This window comes from Cryptotermes secundus, unplaced genomic scaffold (assembly GCF_002891405.2).
Source record: "Cryptotermes secundus unplaced genomic scaffold, Csec_1.0 scaffold1452, whole genome shotgun sequence".
NCBI lineage: Eukaryota > Metazoa > Arthropoda > Insecta > Blattodea > Kalotermitidae > Cryptotermes > Cryptotermes secundus.
The window spans coordinates 29,921-50,560 of record NW_019724770.1 but is presented as its reverse complement, the minus strand read 5'-3'; the positions used below and the strand labels follow the sequence as shown (position 1 = coordinate 50,560).

Here is a 20,640-nt window from a genome sequence, read left to right as displayed (position 1 = left end):
TAATTACTACCATTCGAGCCAGGTCCAAACCAAAACATTATCTGACCCACGCCTGGTCCACGCGCTCGGTTGGACTGAAGTCTGTTTTATGAGTCTGTTAAGCATATTGCACAGGAATGGAAGTGTGAAAGGCCTGAGAGACCTGCTGCAAATTTTCTGAGCTATGGCCTGTACAGAAGGTGTGGAGAACATACCAAAGCCAATGGGGAACGTTTTTAGCATCTCCTGCTCCTCAGACATGTAAACGCTGCTTTATGACTGCAACTAACCCAGCAGGAATACACCAATCAGAGCACTGCTTGCACGTAACAGGCTTGAACCCGTCCCACAGATAGTCTCTGATCTGCATTCTTAAGTAGACAGGAGGACTGTAATGGCTGTCATTGTGATTATTTGTTTCATAGCGGCATGAACCTGATCCCCTGCTTCGAGCCCAGAGCTGTTTATCATTTGAAGGCTTTGCTCGTTTCCTGATGGACAAGGATAACTATGCATTTGTTAGTGAACGACTGGGGCCTGACGAAAGTGAGATGGACCAGCCACTGTCTCACTACTACATAGCTTCATCTCACAACACCTACCTCACAGGGCACCAACTCAAAGGCGAGTCTTCTGTGGAATTGTACAGTCAGGTATGTGCAGGTACATCCAAATTGTTTGCAAGGGAGAAGAAATGTTTCCTTTGGATAATTTGGACATTTGGACAGTCCTGGTTGTTAAAAATAGTGTATTAAGTACTAACATGTGAGTGTACCTTCAAAGTCATAGTGATATATGAAATACTTATTCATGCTGAAAATTCTCATGACCAAAGTCCAATACAGACAAAGAAACAAATACAAATTTTTACTTTCTGTGTACATTTATGAGCAATTCTGTAATGTAGTCCACCACAAATGTAATCTGCATTTCATGCTAATTATTTTAGGAACTCCACCACAATTGGGTTTTCTGCAATGAGTTCTCTTCTCAGTAAGGACTGAACAGTTACATTTCTTCTAACATCTTTAACTGGAAGTGCAGAAAAATTGTACATCTCTTCATGAGTTCAGTTTCAGTTTCAAGTGATGAAAATGAATTTAGTCTTTCTCGCTTTTTCAAGCCTCTTTTGTTTTTCGTGCCATGAACATGCTGCAGCATCTGCACTGAACTGAAGCAGACCTTTTATATATTACATACTGAGCACTCCTATCTATAGAGGCATATTGAGAAATTGTAGATGATAGAATGATGCCATTTTTTTGGCTGTGGCTTTTGTCCTGTACAATGAAATTATGAAGCCCATTGTATTTATGCAGCCCATAAATTTACTTTGTCACTGTACTTCAGTAATTTTCTTTTTGCTGTTTCACCATGAATATTGGAAATACTTTCATGAAAGTACTGAGTAAGAGCACTGTTTTTTTTTGNCTTTTTGCTGTTTCACCATGAATATTGGAAATACTTTCATGAAAGTTTTTTTTTCTGATACAATTTCAATGCAATTGCAATGATATGATTAGCAGTAATGTTCTTGGAGGGTCCGTCTTCCTCGATTTTTTACTCAGTATCAGATATGGAACTGCATCCTGGCAGTCTGTTATGTTCTAATGCCCAGTATCTGAATTTCCATTTTCCCCAGTACCATTGGCATAGGCACACAGCTGGACCGATTTCCATATACATTTCATGTACAGTATAAATATCTCCAGAGAGAAATTTAGTGAGTCAAAAGACACATTTTTGCTTACACCAGCAATGGGCAATTCATACTCGCATGTTTTATAGTACATAATTCAAAGTTCATAACAATCAGGAAACAAAGAAAATTTGCAACCCCACTTTTTTGGCTTTCTCTGCTGTGTGTTTTCCAGAATACATTTCAAATTTTTAAGCAACCTTAGTTATGTTCTTTGCATGTGAAGCTTCTCACACCCTTGTCTAACAGTAGAATTGTCACAAAACATAACTCCTTACAGTTGCCACCTGTTATGACTCCTGACTTCTGCAGCTTGTGAAACTCATATTTCTGTCGTGGTAATATTTAACTGGTTTGTCCAGGTCACTTAGACCAGGTCATTCTATACTGCCTCTGTCGTCTGTCATACAAACTTCATTTTGTTAAAAATATAATCAATTACATGATATGTTTCGAGCATATGACTATAATGGACCGGCTCTGTGGTCTAGTGGTTAAGAGTTCCAGGCTACAGATCCAGAGGTCCCGGTTTCGATTCCTGGTGCTGCCAGATTTTCTGAGAAATAGTGGGCCTGGAACGGGGTCCACTCAGCCTTGTGACGATAATTGAGGAGCCAGTTGAAGGAAATAGCAGCTCCGGGCTAGAAAACCGAGATTAACGGCCCTGGGGATCTGCACTGACCACGCGATATCTTCTATCTGCTAAGTTAGCATTAACTTCGCTGACATGCGGCGGTCACTCAGTCGGTATAGTTCACTTCCTGACCGCAGGCTATGGATTTTTTTATATGACTATCATGAGGTGGACGTCACACCTATCATTGTATGAAGAACTGTCAACAGCTGTTAGTTCAATTACTTGGCGAAGTTCATTTACAAACGAAAGTCTTAAAAGGTGTGCTTCTGACAGTATATAAAAATATAAATTCATTTGTAAATACAAGATGGATGGGCCTTTAAACAGAGATTTAAATAATGACCTCTGCAAGTTAGGGTTGCTTGTAGCTATTTATAAATTTCATGTAATATTTTGTGTGTTATCCACTGATGATGGTGACACTCATATGACTGAAACATGCCATGAAATTGATTATATTATAAATGAAGTTTATGTGATGGTATAAATTGATAATTTCATCAATTTTACACAAACTGCATGCAATATTATGAAAATATTTTTTTATTCCATACTGTATTTCTGAAATGCTGTCAGATTTATTGTACCTGAAGTGGTTAGGCTTGTACTCATTTTGACTTGGTTGTACTTCTTCACTTCCATGATTATGTACAATAAAATGTTCACTTCCTTTTTTGGATTTATCACTCTCCGTGGCTTCTTTATTTGATTTGTCTTTACAATTTCTTTGTCATGTCATGTACAGTAAGAAAGGACAAATACATAATTAAATTTTCTGTTTGTATAAAAATAAATCTAAAGAACCAAAATATAAAATTTTAAAATACTTGCATTGCCAAGTGGGTGACATATTTCATACACCAGAAACCACCTCTGTTCTCATCATGGTTCAGCTACACTTACAGCAGTGATATCTGCTTCAAATGACAGTCAGAAAGTGACTGAACAAATGCCTAAAGAGCATTATTGTGATAACATTGTCACATTATAATTGGTACAAGTGGCATACTCTATATACCAGCATGTCTGCTGTATGGACAAATATGTGAATAAACTTTTATTTCTTAATATTGGTATTATTCCTTATTTAAACTTTTAGCTATTATTTATTATTACAATAACAAAAAAGGCAATCATATCCTGGATTGAGAATGGGTACTTCTACTGTTTTGTATATCTTAATTTTTTGTATTGATGGTTAAAGTGAGCTTAATAATGAGAGTGTTACACCTCACATAGGTTCATGTTTGGGCAGGCCCATTTGGAACCATAGTACCAAGGTATTGGGTCTCACATCACTCCTAGAATTAAATGAAAAATATGTATGTACCTATTTTGAGTCCAAAATTGAAACATTGTTTCTTTGAATGAATTAACAAACCAAAGTTGGTTGTAGTGAAATAAAAGGCTGTGAATCATATGAACTAATCAAGGATATTACGTTGTGTCATGGCAGTCACCTTAGAGCTAAACTACCAGAAAAGTGCCCACAAAAAATAGAGTCGTTAGGTGAATGGCCTTTTTCTATGCTAAGGAGTCGGGCTCAGAAGCCGCAGAGATTTTAAGATTTTAAGTCATATATTAAAGATTTCTGTTATAATGTTTTCAGCTTGTTGTACTGAAGAGGAATGTCTTACATGTAGTAAGTAACCATCAGTAAGCAAAAAATGTCTTGTGTCATACAAATAAGCACATGGATTACACACACCGTTTGTTATCAGGTTCTTCTTACTGGCTGCCGCTGTGTGGAGCTGGACTGTTGGGATGGAGATGATGGATCTCCTCTCATCTATCATGGCCACACCTTCACAACCAAGATTCCATTTCTATCTGTAGTAGAAGCTATCAACCGCAGTGCGTTTGTAACATCTCCTTATCCAGTGATCCTGTCCATTGAGAATCACTGTTCTCTGCAGCAGCAGGCTAGAATGGCTCATATTTTCCAGGTAGATATTGGTAGAGTTGTTAGAAGGGTTTTTTTATTCTTAGTGTTGAAAGTTGCTAGTTACTGTTTGCAGCAGAGATGACAGTATCCTACAGGTGCAGTTAAGAAAAGGATTATTACTCTCCTTTGAATAAATTGAAGATCAAGAACTTCAACAAATATGTGTTATTAAAATTAAGCATTTGTTAAACGAAGCCCTACCATGGACCCTCTGCTAAATGTGCCAAGGCTGCTTGGGTATAAGTGCACTTGTTCAGAAGAATCCACAATTTCTTCTCAAGTGATAATCAAATGACAGCAGATGTATGTAGACCATATGAAAGAAGTGTTTTTTCTCTAAACATCATCCACACTTGATGCCATCTGTTGACAGATATTCTGTACTAATTCATAAACAGTAAGATAGTCCTTTTGGCTGAGGCATTTTTAGTGCAAAATACTGCATGCCAACCTAATCAGTGTACGTTTTCAAAAGCATGAAGAGCTTAAAGTACTAAAGAGTTCTATCTTCCTGGATATAACATTGTCTAGCCTATTGAGAGTCACCTGACATTTAGGAGGAACATGTTGCCTCCATCTTCAGGGTTAAGAAACTAGCATGAAGCAGTTAGCAAGCACAGCAAGACCCTGAAAATAGAGATGACTTGTTCTTCCAAATCATTGATTGACTTTCAATGGATTAAGTGGCATTATATCCCAGAAGATGTAATTCTCCATAATCATCTTTGTGAGAACCTAAATTGGATCCCTGTGTTGCGACTTCATTGAAGCACTTGCCCAAACTGATATAGAATTTAGGAAGCTTGTAAGCAGCATGTGACCCCTAGTTCCTAAAGTAATAGGTATATTATAACACTATAACTATGTTGTCAAGATATAGAAAACTATAGTTTAATCCATGAAAATGAATACAGGAGTCATGCCTGTTATAGGCTATATATTTCCAGAGAAAGATATTCCTAACTAGAAAAATACAAATATGACTCAAAGTGGAATTATTGGAACAAACGTTTAAAGTTTATAGGTTTGTTGTAATAAATGCAGATTTAACTTATACTTGAAGAAAGTTGTCTTCTGGGTTTTGGCGCTGCGTATTCTTCGTTTTGGCTGATGTTTCGGAGGAATGTATCACCTGCTCTGAAGATCTACTGCTCTCTGCATTCACAAGCCAATCATCTGCTCTGAAGATGGAGGCGATACGTTCCTCCGAAACATCAGCCAAAACGAAGAATACGCGGCGCCAAAACCCAGAAGACGACTTTCTTCATAGTCATCGCTGTGAAAACCTCAAAACTTACATTAACTTGCACTTGTTTTAGCAATATGCCATTCTGCCCCAAACAGTCTATGAGAACTACCTCATCAAGGAAATGTCTGGAGAGAGTCTGAAAACCGAAATTAACGGCTGTGCAGATTCGTTGCGCTGACCGCGCGACACCCTCTATCCACAGAAGTTGGCACTAAACTTTGCCTACAAGCGGTGGTCGCTCAGTCAGTATAGTTCGTTTGCGGACTAAAATCACAGAGTTTGTTTTGTTTTGTTTAATGCTTTTAGGAACTTAATTTCACAAAAATAGTACCTATGCAACTTACAGAAAACTGGATCCATGTTTTTTTTAATAAGACAGTGAAATGCAATGAAACTCAATAATTTGCTTCTAATTCAGTACCACCTGAAGATGACCAGAACTGGTCAAAGCATGAAGGTGAGATTAATTTTAATAATAAAAATATCTGACACAAATAAAATGTGGGGAAAGTGGAACACAGGTTTACTGATAACACGGAAGGTGCTGTATATGACTGTATACTGGAGACTGGAGACTGACCACAGGTTCAGTGTTGCAGTAGGTCATAGCAAGATTGTTACTTTGCCGCTTATGTAATGATTTTTGACAGATTTCACTGTGTAACCACTTCATATTGAATGCGTTTTGAAAGATGGGTGTATGTATATCCTTCCCTTGCTCTTTGTGGTGTGTGGAGATGTGGCTGGTTACATTAGAGATGTTCCTCCCATTGTGTTAATTGTAAGTGTACTGTTTTTGTATTCATTCTGTCTTTGGTATTAATCTGAAATCAATGCCAATATTATCATTCTTATGAAATAATGTGTAGATTTTGTGATGTGAATTTATTCGCTGTGTATTTTCTACTTACATATAAATTTTCATGTACCGTGTAATACATAGGTTTTATAAAATTGCAGTGGTGTTCTGTGCAAATTATCTGTAGTACAGATCTGGTGGTATAGTTGTTACAGTTTGTAATGTGTTCACTTATTTAGATTTTTAACTGTATGTATATGTGTTACTGAAGTGTAACTACTACATGTAAGAGAGTTTCCTGGTGTTTATTGTTTTTGACATCTGTTGAGTATATTTGAGCCACATAATTACCTATGTTAAAATTACAAGGTAAAACAAAATATTTCCAATTTAAAACATAACACTTCCTATATTTGATATGGGTTTGTTCTAGATCCACATAAAACTAAACTAAAGGTATCCCTCTAGCAAGCCATGGAGGCCCATAAGTTTGTGAGATGTTGAGGTTCCCACATTTACTAGACAGTTGGCTCATAGATGGCGGTAAGTTTGTCAGCCTTATGCACTGACCGCCCTTTACCCCAAGAATATTCCTGGTACTCGTTTCTGTTAAGAGGCTGAGTCGACCCCAGGGCCATAGTGCGGCTGGAAGGATTAGGTATATTGAAAAAATCCACCTCATCGGGATTCGATCCCATGACCTTCCGGCTTGTAGCATAGTGCCTCAACAAACTATGCTACTGTGTGTCCCCTCTAGATCTGTGTATGATGTTAAATTAGTGATTAATTATTGATATATTATTTTTGTATTCTTACTGTGTTGTGGGTGCTGTTTACCACTTAGAATCTACAATAATAATAACATTTTTATAGTATGCGAATATTTATATGAAGATCAAACAATTTTGAACTATTTCCTTTTTTATGTTTGGGAATAATAAATGGAACAGGAGTATACAATAGAACGTTTGTCTTTATTTTTGTCATTCCATCGTTCTTATTAACAAATATTGACTTTTTATTTCTTTCTTTTATTTAACCACACAGAAACATCATGGATTTGTTTACATACTGTTTATCTTTGCAGCTGTTTGTAGAATCCACAGCATCAAAACAATTTTTTCACGTACTGTCTTACATGTTAATTTTGGTTTATACAATGTACATGGACTGGAAGCTGTAACTGAGGAATGCTTTGTTATGTTTTCTTGTAGTCTGTATTTGGTGAAAAGCTTGTGACAAAATTCCTGTTTGAGGCTGACTTCAATGATGAGGTTCAGCTGCCCTCTCCATTTCAACTTCGGTATCGCATTCTCATCAAGAACAAAAAGTTGACAGCTGAAATACCAGCTGGGCCTGCCACGGCAGCTGCAGCTGCTGCAGCTGCCACGGCATCTGTGAGACATGGAAGCAGTTCCCACACTACCCTCCGTGGCGCTGGCAGCACCAGCAGCAAGCATACTTCTTCTGGAAGGGCAAGTTCCATCATATCAAACACAAGTGGAGGATCTGCAAATGATGACTTCAGTGATGACGATGATGATGATGATGACGATGATGATGAAAATCTAGAAGGTAAGAACTGATTTTAGAAATCTGGTAGCAATAATATCAGTCCAGTGTGTATCTTTTGTAACAGTATCTGACTCTTTACTCTGTCCGAAGAAACGAAACATTTCTGTGGAATGTCAGCCCTAACACAAAAGTTATTCATAAATTTGTTACTGTTGAGGCAGAAAAACAGAATATGTTTTTTACACTACCATTTGTGATATCTTTTATCTTTCTGTTCATTACTGGTTTGAAATGATAAAAATCTACTTGTGATGTGAGAGTGGCCATATGGTTCAAAAGAAGAAAATCTAAATATTAGCTCCGCCAAACACAAATTTATTACATGTCATGTAATGACCAGCAATCGGGTCATGGCTTAGAATATGTATGACTTGTCCAGTGAAGTTGGAACATAAGTATTGAAACTCTTTGTGACTTTTTAAAATTATTTTTTTTCTGCTTGAATTTAAGGCTGTTCTGTGCCCATTTTTTATTCCTTCCTTTATCTTTCTTTATGATTTAGGCATAGCATTCCCAGTAGACTCACCAATTCCATCCTAACACATCATACTGGATGTCCCACCATGCCCCTTCACCCAATCAGACACATTGAGAAACAAAAACATTTGCCATTTTCTGTCACTGGTATTTTGCAGAACTGTATTCTGACTAATTGGCTGTATATACTGGTGGGTTTTTGTCCAAGGTTTTGACAGATTGTTCCTTATATGTGGATGGGTGGGTTTCTCCTACCACCTCCATAGTTTCAAGAATGTGTAAATGGCTAAACTTGGCACTGTAAACTGAGCTGTCCTGTTTACTGGATGGTAACCTAAGAAGTATCACATCCTTTGAATGGACTGCCAAGGTAACTTGTCTCCAGAGACACTTCAGTTCACCTGGTCATGATCTAGATTCATTGTTAATTATCCCAGTTCTGGGCAGCAAGGAAGTCAGTTGTCTTCTGCTGCATGTCTGGCCCTATGAGCCTGCCTACAAATAAGGTGACAGCTGCATTACGTTTGGATGTACCTCCTGAACAAACTTGAGAGAGGGCAGTTTGAACTGATCTTCATGGTGCTTTATGCCCTTGGTAAGATTAATGGTTTCATACACAGGGTCAGAACAACAAATTTCAAGTGGTGAAAGTGTCCGTGTGAGTGCAGTAGTCCTCTTCTGCCTCTAGCAGAAGGGGGAGTGTCATGATTACACTGCTCTTGTTTGGTCACATTATCTTAACATTCATGTGTTTGATGCATGGGCAGCGAGTACCAGTTTATACATCCTGCAAGAAGCTTCTTAGTGTTCAGCATTTCCTCACAGAATGTTAATTTTATCTTGAAGAATATTGTATTTTTCCATTTTCGTGGCACATTGTAGGATATCCTTGGAGATGATTAGTGCAGTGAATGAAACGTTTCAGTCATCTTGAATACCATTGTGTCCTCAAAGTTGATTTGCTTAGGTGATATGCATTTTTCAATTTGTATATGTAATGCGTATCTTTGTTTTGAGTATTTGTGCATGGATTTAGGACCTGAGTGACAGGCCTGTGTTTAGCTTGGAATAACATTTTATATCTCGATCCTGAGATTTCTGTGCATGGATTTTAGGCCTCCGTGTCATTCCCCTGTGTAGCCTGTCAATTTTATCATTTTGAATGTGATGCTTATGAGTACAAAATCCATTTTAACTCTTGGCTTTAATCAACTAGCTCATACACAGTTAACTGCAAATATATTATTTTACTTTGTTGTGTCATGAATCTATACTTGGCTGTATATAGTATATAAATAAGAATGACAGAATTAGTTAGGCAGTTACAGGTTACAAGTTACAAGTTATGAGTTATGAGTCAGTCAAAAGCTGGAGGAATGAGTCAGAAGAAGTTTTAGTTCCTAGGTTCCAGAGAGATTGAAGACAAACTAGCAAGAAGACTTTATAGTGATACGAAGTTCCGATTTTCGTGTTGAGATCCGTTGCTAGGAGACAGACAGTGGAAACTGAGAATCCTAGTGCGTGTGCACACTTTACCGTTTTCATATTCGATATAGTACCACATATTCCAGAATGAATAACGAATTGGTCCATGTATCTTTGTAGTGTGTATCTGTTGTTTACTTATTCTTCATACATTTCTGCAGTAATACATCTGTTTTTTTTACTAAATATGTCATAATGTTAGAGGACTGCCCTGTGGAGGTATTAGACACTGGAGACCATACAAAATATGCTTGGGGTGTAGTCCAAGCAAGCTTATTTTCCCATCACTTCCCCTGTTAGAAAACCAGTGTGACAGTGAGCACAGTGGGATCATCAAACATACGAGACATTGATAATGGGGATTATGACAACACCAACATACTGTCCCACTGTGTTCATCCAAAATGACATATCATAGAAGAAATGATAAAAACTTGGGAAAACAGTTAATTTTGGTGCTGAAAGCATGTGATTTATGTCCAGGGTAACTCATTTCCCCATTACTTCCTCTATCAGAGAAGCATTGTGAAAACGACAACAGTGAGGTTTATTCTCGACAGGATTCATGGAAGGTGAATAAATGGAGTGAAATGAAATGACAGTGTAATTCTGGCAACAGTGGGTTCCATCCTGTCTCTCCTAGTTGACACATCACAGAAAACGTTTGCAAATACAAAAGATGTTTATCTTGCAGAAACAGCACAGAGAAGACTGTGAACTTGCTGCTACATGCATGGGTTTGAGTCCAAGCCATCTAATTTTCCCACTAATTCATCTTGCTGATGATATCATAAGACACTTACTGTCAGTAAAAGAATCTATGAGTAGGTAATTTCCAGATAAATAAGTGCATAACATGAATTAGTATTAGTATTAGATGTGAATTTCATTGTAGTAGTTTTTATCCTCCTATTCACATATACATAGTGTCAGTATTTTGTTTCAACAAACTGAACTTAATATTTTGTCATGAAATTTAACATTTTGGTCACTAACTGTATAGCCCACAAATATGTAGTTAATCTCCAATCTCCAATCTTGAGATAGGGCATGACAGCTTAAAGGTCACAGTTTTTTCAACATTTCAAGCCTCAAGCCTGCAGAGTAGCATGTATCATGTTACCATATGTTGCAGTGCTACCGTACAAACAGTAGTCTGTTATAAAGATTGACAGAACCATTGATGTGTTTTTTTCTTTAATAAGGAAACTAGAACAAAGGATCATGTAATATATATTTATATATTTCTAATTCTGTTTGTGATATAGAGAAAGTATTGAGCATGGGGATGTACACAACAGAGAACAAGAATCTCATCAAATCTGCATCAATGGGGCCGCCTCGAACAGACTCCATGTCAAGCCATGAAAGCATGATTCGAGCAGAGAGGGCCAGCATGGGAATGATAGGTCAACTACCGCGTGGGCAGCCATATAAGATTCACACTGCAGATGCAGACTGGACAGATGCAGAAGATTCTCAACCACCGAAACCCAAAAAACAAAGTAGCCAAATTTCTAAGGAACTCTCTGACATGGTCATATATATCCAGGTAAGAAAAAGCAATCACCTTTACATTCAGAAATTAATTTTGTCCTATCTGTTGAAATTATTATTGCATATGTGGGGTCTTATTGAGCTTCAGATCTAGCAGAAATATCAGAAATGTGTTTAGGAAATTGTGGCTTGAGACCAGGTCTAAAACTTAGGGTGGATATCTGAACTCCTGAAACCACAGTCTTGCATAATGACCTGATCTTTCTGTGACTTCTGGGTCAGGTCATTAACTAACTTCATGGAGCTGGGCCCTTCTTGAGAAGCCATTAATTATGCCACTACTCAAGAACTTCCAAACATTTTATGGAACCTGAATGCCGTATTCACAAGAGTCTTCCACTGGTCCCTGTCCTGAACTAGATCAATCAAGTCCATACCACCCAATTCTGTCTCTCCATTTTAATATTATGACATGTCAACCCGCTGCTGGGTGACGGGATGTGGAACGAAGTTATGCAACCTGCTTCTAAACGCCAGCCAGTAAACAAGACTCCTGCATAGGCGCGATGACATCATAATGCAGTAATGAGGAGGAGCCACATGACCTCCGCGTTTCTGCGAGTGAAGTCACATACCCCCATCCAGCCTCTTGCTAGGCGATGCCCGGTAAACATCCCTCCATGCTAGGCTGTGTCATCACACAACAGTGGTAGCTATCATGTAACTGGTTTCTGTGGAGTCCATTGCTGGACAATCACTCAGTATAGGCTGTTTCTCTGCATGGTCAGTAAAGAGGCTATATAAAGACAGATACAGACAGGACAGGAGTCAGTAATGAGTCAGTATTTGGGAGTACTTGAGAGTGGCGGAAGCAAGCGAAATGGAACCAGGAATACAGAAGGTCGCCCTGTGATGATGTTAAGTGTAATTGGGAGATTTCATGTGCAATACTTGGAGTGATTTGAAGTGCTAGTTTCTGAATGAAGATCCGTTGCTAGGAGACGACTAGCGGAAGACAGAGAATCCTAGTGTGTGTGCAACGGAGAACTTAAAAGTGTGCAAGGCAGTGATAGTGCTGTATTAAGTGGAATTAAGAGAGAGTGTGTAACGAAGAGGTTAAGAAAGCCAGTTACCAAGCTGAACGGCGTCTCCAGTCGCCCAAACATAGTACAATATTATCTGTGTGCCTACTTTTGAGTCTTCCCAGTGGTCTCTTTCTTTCTAGTTTTCCCACCAATATCCTGTACGCATTCCTTTGCTCCCCCATTCGTGGTCCATGCTCCACCCATCTCATCCTCCTTGATTGGATTATTCTAATTATCTGTGGCAAAGAGTACAAGTTTTGAAGCTCCTCATTATGCAGTGTTCTCCAACCTCCTATCAGTCAATTCCTCTTCTGTCCAAATATTGTCTTCAGCACCCTGTTCTCAAACACCCTCAGTCTATGTTCCTCCCTTAATGTCAGAGACAAAGTTTCACACCCATACAGAACCACAGGCAAAATTATAGTTTTGTATATTCTAATTTTTATGTTTTTGGACAGCAGACGAGAAGACAAAAGGTTCTGGACTGAACGGTAGCAAGCATTGCCCGAGTTCAGTCTCCTCTTAATTTCCTTCTGAATCAGGTTTGGATCTGAAGCATTCACAGCATTCACATACTAAATTCCTGCATGCCTTAGTACTCAAGTATGTAAGTAACTGAAAGTTCTGTGTTCCTCCCAACTGCAATTTAGAAGAAGAGTTAAGTTTCCCGGGATAAAACGCCATGTAGTCCACTGAAAATCAACCAGCATTTCGGAGGAATGTGATGCCTTTATCTTCAGGGTGGAAATATAAGCTGATGAAGAAACCTGTGTGAGAACAGCTTGCCAAGCGCTGTCTTGCTGGTTTCTTGTTCATCTTATTCTTTTCCCATTAAGATTGAGGCGAAATATTCCTCCAAATCGTCTATTCACTTTAAGCTGACTACACAGCGTTAGAGAGCTGCAAACCCTACAAGTCAGACATTCCACTGACCTGTTGTACTCAGCATTTAAGTGTATTGGGACTGAGGTTGTTACACGAGACTGCAGCGTAAGTGGTGCACCTCAGTTCTATGGGAGAGTCACATCCTGATGAGAATACTTAAATTTGTATTGTTTTCAAGTTCCTCAAATACGTGAATAGAAATAACGTCACAGTTTTTTCTGATCTCTGCATGGTTTCTGTTGGGTTATTGTGAAGGGGTAGACGTGTAGCGTAGGTGGTTGAAACAGGGCACACATACAGAATTTTGTTACTGAACAGGTTGATTTAAGTCTAAACTTGCATTTGGGAGGTGCTTTGTTCAAATCACATCCAGGAAACCGTCTGTTGCGACTGATGTGTTTTGTGTCTCTCATTCCCTCTGTTAGGCCACTGCTCTTCCCTGCTGATTCCTCTCCATTTAACCACGTGTCAATAATTCCATCATCAGCATCGTTAAATAACCAACTTAGTACTGAACCCTTGCCTTCAGTAAAACATGGGAAATTTGTTGAGTAGCTCAGCAGCGTTTAACAGCTTAAAGATGAGTCTCTTTCATGAACATACTTAAGTAGTGTCAAAATTTTTAATTCTGTTACCTGATGCCTCAAAAGAAGGAAAAAAACACACACAATTTAACCCATCTTGCCAGAGCTTTTCATCTCAAGTTTATGTGACCATACCCTCATCTTCTCTAGTGAGTCCTAACAAATTGTCAGTCACATGTTCTTGTACAGACTATTTGAGGTTACTTATTGTAAGAAATAAATTAACATTTTTAAAATTAAAATTTTATTTTTCTAGGCAATTAAATTTCGTGGGCTGAACACTATCAGCCCCAACAGCTCAGTGAAATGCAAGAGAACTAGTGGTCCAGTTGCTGCTTCTGGCATTATGAAGAAGAGCAGTGTAGGAGCTGTATCCATACCACCCCCAACAATTATCACCAGCACACCAGCCACGCCAACATCGGCTGCCACGCAGGCTTCCAGTGGTGGTTCGGCCTCACTCTCCACAACTTCTGGCATGGGTAGCAGCATTGTAACAGGCTCCACAGTTTCTGAACAGCAACATAGCTATGCAAAACAACGTACCAATGTGCATCATCCATGCTACCAGTGTTCCTCGCTCAATGAAAATACAGCAAAGAAACTTTGCCGCAAACAACCTCATGCCTTAGTGGCTCATACAGAGACACAGTTAATGCGAACATATCCTGCTGGAATGAGAATAGACTCATCAAACTTCAATCCAGTCATCTTTTGGGCGTTTGGTATTCAAATGGTTGCACTAAACTACCAGACTGAAGATGCAGCACTGCACCTAAATGCTGCGATGTTTGAACAGAATGGTCGCTGTGGATATGTTTTGAAACCCTCAGTGATGTGGGATCGTGGACACATGATGTACAGACGTTTCAATCCATGGGACAAAGAATTTGATGGTCTACATTCGTCACATCTAATTCTAAATGTGTTATCAGGACAGTATGTGTGCCAGAGTAACCTGACGGCTAGCACCTATGTGGAAGTGGAAGTAGTAGGGATTCCAGTGGACTGCAACAAGCAGAAAACTAAGGTGATACAGCGGAATGCACTGAACCCAATCTGGAATGATACATTCTTCTTCCAGGTGATGTTTCGTGATCTAGCATTCCTTCGTTTCAGTGTGTTAGATGCAGGAACGAACCACCTGTTAGCACAGCGTGTGTTACCACTCAAGTGCCTACGGCCAGGTTATCGTCATGTGAGGCTCCGGTCTCCACAGAACCAGCCACTGCAACTCTCCACACTTTTTGTGTATTCTCGAGCTGAGGAGGAGAGTCTGGAATACAGTGGGGGCTCGGTGGAAAATGGTGATGCAATACACATGGGTGCTAGAGGTAGTGTGGGTGGAGCCCCAAAGCATGGCAGAGACAGTGTTCCAGAAGCAGTGGCCATTAAAAAGGATCACCACCCAGGCAGTGGTGCAGTACCGCTCAAGAGGAGAATGTTCTTTTTGATGGTACATGGTGTTGTGCCTGAAGAACCGTACACAATCCTAAAGATCACACAAGAAAGTACGACTCAGGAAGTGGTTTTACAAGCATTGCAGAAGGCTGGCCTAGGTGCAGAGAAAGTGCATGACTACATTCTAGTGGAGGAGGTGGCACGTAGTTGGGAAAAGAAAGATAGGGACGTACCTGCTACACAGAGAGTACTGGACCTGCAGGAAAGGCCGCTGCAAGCACAGGCACAATGGCAAGGCGAGGGTCGCTTTCTGCTCAAGAGGATGGGGGATGATCCCAGCAGCAGGGCTTGGTTGTCTTCTATCCGAAGCACTGCAGGACGAGAACGCCGCTCCATGCCTTCCTGTATGGGAGGTGATGCTGCAGGTTCCGGAGTACCACCTGACAGCATGCATCAAGAGCAGCAGCTCCATACTTGGGAGGAGGCTGACACTTTCTTAGTGTGTGTGTACAATGTCTCACCAGAGATCCCTTATGCCATCCTCAAGGTACCTTTGAGTTCATGTGCACAGGATGTACTGGCACAGGCACTGGTGAAGGCAAGGCGCATGGAAGACCCAGCACGATTTGTACTGCTAGAAGAACTTGAGTGGGGTGGGACAAGTGGCGGTAGTGCTACTCGTCAGCAACGCGTATTAGGGGATGATGAGAATGTGTACAGTACTCAGGCACATTGGCAGACTCTGGGCCGGTTCATACTAAGGGAACGTGACCAGGTAACACCGCCATCTGGAAGACGTTATCGTGTAGCAGCAAACTTACGTACAGCCACTCTTGAAAGACTTAGTAAAGGTCTTTCTGCTGGATATCGGGCAGGTATGGGTGGAGGGAACAAGGAAAAGGTTCCAGTGCAGGAAGCATTAAGTGATCCTACTACAACCCGTAGCACCAAACCAAAGTTGTCTGCAGGAGGTGATGGGATGAGGCTGGGTAGTGCACGAGTGATTGCTTTAACTGATAGGGTTAGATTAGCTAGGGCATCCGTGCCACAGCAAACTCGAGAAGTACATTCAGAGGGTGAGACTCTCAGTGATGACGAAGCAAGGGATGCAGATCTCAGGACTACTGTGTCACGACTTAAGAAGGTCTCCCTTCGGAAACTCCGGGTGTGGAAATCTTGAAGGATGCTTCGTTGTAGTCTTGAAGAATTGTAGGAGGCCCATCACAAATGACATAAGGAACCCCATGATACATACCTGGAATAGGTTAGAACTATTCTAGCAACATGTAGAGACCAGTGGTACAGAGACAAGGAGTCAGTCACTCTACAGATTTTGATAATTCATATCTCATAAAAATTTGAATATTTCATTTTACTTCCCTGCATAATTTGTATGATCCCACTTGCTACAAACTTAAGAACATTAAACTGAATACAATGCTTTATGAGTGAGCACACCTGATATGACCTTAATCTGCAAATACATTGTTACTATAGCAACTGACTCCTTGTCCTATCCACCTGGCTTCTATTTATTCTTAGGAGATTTGTATGAGTTTTGTTGTTGCCCAAGTCTAGTCATAAGAAACTTTCTGTGATACTTTATGTACTGTGTACAGTTTGCATCCAATACCTCTTATTATGAGTTGTTGTCTGCAGCCATAACCCATACCTCTTTCTACTGCTGTACTTGCATCTAAGGTATGGCTTTACTTTTAGTCTTTCATACTTGTTTCATCTAACTTATATGCTCCTTTCCAATTACATGCGAAACAGATTTTTAATATTTTTTTTACATTTATTGGATCCATTTATATATATATGTGCACAGAGTTCTTTATATTTATTGTTGAAAGCTATGTTGCCCCACTGCTCTTGTGCGTAGTTCAGTGTTGTCATCCTACTCAGTGTAGTATTTCTTGATATGTCTGGTGAAATGTGACAACTGACAATTTTCCGTTTCCCACATCATACAGCCTTGTCATGGGCTCTTATCTTCTTGCTTCAACGTAACATTGGAGTGTTACAATATACGAATTTAGGTACCTTGCAAATTGGCACATAGCCAGACACCGCAGTGGGCCAGTAATCATTATCATGGCTTAAATCTGTGACAGGACATTGAACGAAGAACCTCATCATCTTTGTGTACTTTTATTTGTGTTTACAAATGAGACGCCCCTGATGGACGGTTTCCAACTTTTCTTGTTCGGATTTATAGAAAATTACCATTTATAGCAATTGTCTGTGATAGAACTTTATTGGAGCCTGCTTGTTAATAACATTTTGCACCTTTCATACGTCAGTGCCACAGATGTATCGTCATTATGCAACTAGTGGCACATTTCAGTCAGTGAAGTGTAATGACGAACATATTTCTAATATTGTTGTCCAGTATCATTGTTACACTTTAGTTACCTTGGAATTTAATTTAAAATACAGTTCTTGTAAAATGTAGTACAACTTCCCTTCCTGAAATAATGATTATCTTGTCAGGTAGCGTTTTGAAATCTATTGTTTTATCTGTAACAGCAGTGAAATATAGGTACATACATAACAAATTATTTTAATGCCTCTTTGGTTGACCTTCCTCAAAGTCATTTCTTAACCAGAGCAGATATTACGCATTTTTGGATCTCAATCTAGGATATCGATTGCTGAGACAGAGTCGTCGTCATGTGAGAAATATAAAAACAAACTTTCTTAAAAATTAAGGTGTGTTGAAAAATTTCTAAACAATATATGCATTCTAACCTGTCTGTGAGTTTTAGTTATTCTTGAGTCACGGCACTGTGACCCACTATAGATCTGATGCTGATCTGTCCCGTGATTTTCCACTCTTTTCTTTGATATCCGCATATTAAGGTAAAGAAATAATACACGCCCAAACCATTTGAAGTCCTTCAGTTGGTATGACATCTATGCCATAAGAAATTACTTGTGTGAAAGTAATTTTTTCAGCCACTGTTAGTACCAAAAATTATTGTATTTCCATTGTAGGCTTTAGTATCTACTTTCAATGTCTACTAGATATGTTTTTAGCGATTTAATGGAATTTGTGTTACATAATTGGCATTGCATCTGTGGTAATGCAGAAAGTATTCTTCTGACCAAATTATAATTATCAAAAGTATTAGAGATAGGAAGGCAAGCATCATACATTGTATATAAGTATGTATGCATATACTTACAGGTTCTGTTGTTGATCAGAGATGAATTTAATTTAATACCTTTTGAAGTAGTCCATTTAAGATCATCTGATATTTTGGAGGAACATATCAACACCAAAGAATAAGCCAGGCAAGAAACCTGCACGAGGCAAGAAGCAGAGCTTGTTGCCTGCTTGGAGGAGGCGACATGTTCCTCTGAAATGTCGGTTGATTTTCAGATAACTACGTTGCGTTATGCCCCAGAATATAGAACTCTTCATAACCAACGCTGTCAGAGACTCAAATCATATGTAAATTTAATAGATCTTAAAATGACTACATATAGCTTTAAAATTACATATATTTTTATAGTGTAAATATTCCCCTTTTAGTATGAAATCCTGCTGGTTGGGAACCGCCTCATTCATTTATTTAAACCTATACAGGTGGTGTGCCATAGCTTACAGCCACACACACACGTGGCATGCTTGCAGCTATATATTTACAAAGTTGAGTGTCAAATACTAGAACAACAGACATTTTATTTGATCTGTAAAGACCAGACTCATAATGTACATCTGGGAAGATACTGTTTCATCCATTGTTGATATCTATATGCACAAAGATAACACACAAGGATGTATTTCAACATATTGGGCATGTCTGTCATTGCATTTGTTTTGTTCAATGATGAAGCACAAAATGGAGGTGAGTGCTCAAGTAACATTAATGGTTATTATTAGGGTAACAGTGAGGTTCTTGAGAAGGGGCCATGTTGTTATCTGCTGTACTGTAGTATGCATTGGGTGGCTGTGAAACTATGTTACACTTATCAGGGGGTAGGTTTCTATTTATTTGGCGTCCAAAGCACAAAAGTTGTAGAGCACAGTGTTATACATTAGCTAGGTTTTGAAGTGTTATCATAATCTTATTCTATCACCAATAATCACTGTGTACAGGCTGTCTAATAAAGTTGGAATATATCCTTCTGCAAAAAAAAAAAAAAAGGAATTGTTAACCCCCGCAGATAAAGTCGAGTGCAGTGATTATACAATAAACTGATCATTCTTTTGTTAGCCTAAGTTATGACAGTTTGCATAATTTTGAAAAGACATTACTGTAAGAATAAAACTCCATCATCTGCAACATAAATATGCCAACAAGATAAGCATAGCTGTGCTTCATATACTGTATAACCAGCATGCCCAGTCTTTGCCAGTCATTGAAACTTACATCTTGCAGAAAGTCTCAGACTCCAAACCTCAGACTGTAATGTATATATACTGCACAGTCTGTAATGGAATTTGGAAGCTGATATAACCCAACTTATCCTGGGTCAGTGTTTCTTATGCAGCTTTAAGTATCTGCAAAAGTCAGATACTCCTCCAACCCGGTTACATTTCAGAATTTAGTTCAGTTATATTTATAATAACGGATGATCCAAATATTCTTATCGCTAAGTATGACTTGGCATTCTGAATGTCTGTGTGCAAATACTAAAGTTACTGCAGCATTTGTCGCACTGTGATAATGAGATCAGTCTCATACATGTGTAGAAATGGAAACAAGTATTTTCATAGCATATGTGTTATTTTATATTCTAATTTTGGGCTGTTAGTGTAATTTATTAACGAAAATACTATTATGCGTTAGTGACTAGACACGGCATTTGGATTGGTAATTGGATTTACTGAACACTTATAACTCGTAACTATAACAGTTTCACGGATCTGCATACTCTACATATCACTGTCCTGCAGCACACATGAAGTCTTCTGTGGCTTCAGTCATTACCTGGTAACGGCTTGTAACAATGTAAATTCCTCTACTTCCATACTCATGTTCTTACCAAATGGTGACTGTCTCGCAACTGTCCCTTGATGTCAGCTGTCTAGCATGGCCAGCTAAATTGCTGATGGCTCTCGCCAGCACAATTATTCTTACTTCCTAGTCCCATGGGACTCATGACCATATGTTACTGCACTGATTGCTGTCAGAGTTAAAGTTATGTTACGACAAACAGTCAAATTCCAGTCTGTCTTGGTGTCAGGAAGTATGTGTGGCGCTCTCTCTGATGAGAGGACAGGTATGTCGTTTATAATTGGTGCTGGCCCACGTCAGTGCAGTCATTCTTGGGTCCGAGTCACACGGGACTCATGCCCATATTTTACTGTCTCAGATTCGAGACTCCCCC

At 39.2% G+C, this 20,640-nt stretch overlaps 1 protein-coding gene across 1 annotated transcript in view; it reads left to right on the top strand.

The window, feature by feature from the left end:
- LOC111863042 overlaps nt 1–20,640 on the top strand; it is a gene marked incomplete at its 5' end in the record, with an annotated part of 254,203 nt that extends 233,563 nt beyond the window's left edge. Inside the window, 5 exon segments of the mRNA XM_023848988.2 lie at nt 405–632; nt 4,037–4,261; nt 7,523–7,883; nt 11,114–11,397; nt 14,153–20,640. Of these exon segments, the coding sequence (XP_023704756.2) occupies nt 405–632; nt 4,037–4,261; nt 7,523–7,883; nt 11,114–11,397; nt 14,153–16,477 (3,423 nt within the window). The 3' untranslated portion in view covers nt 16,478–20,640.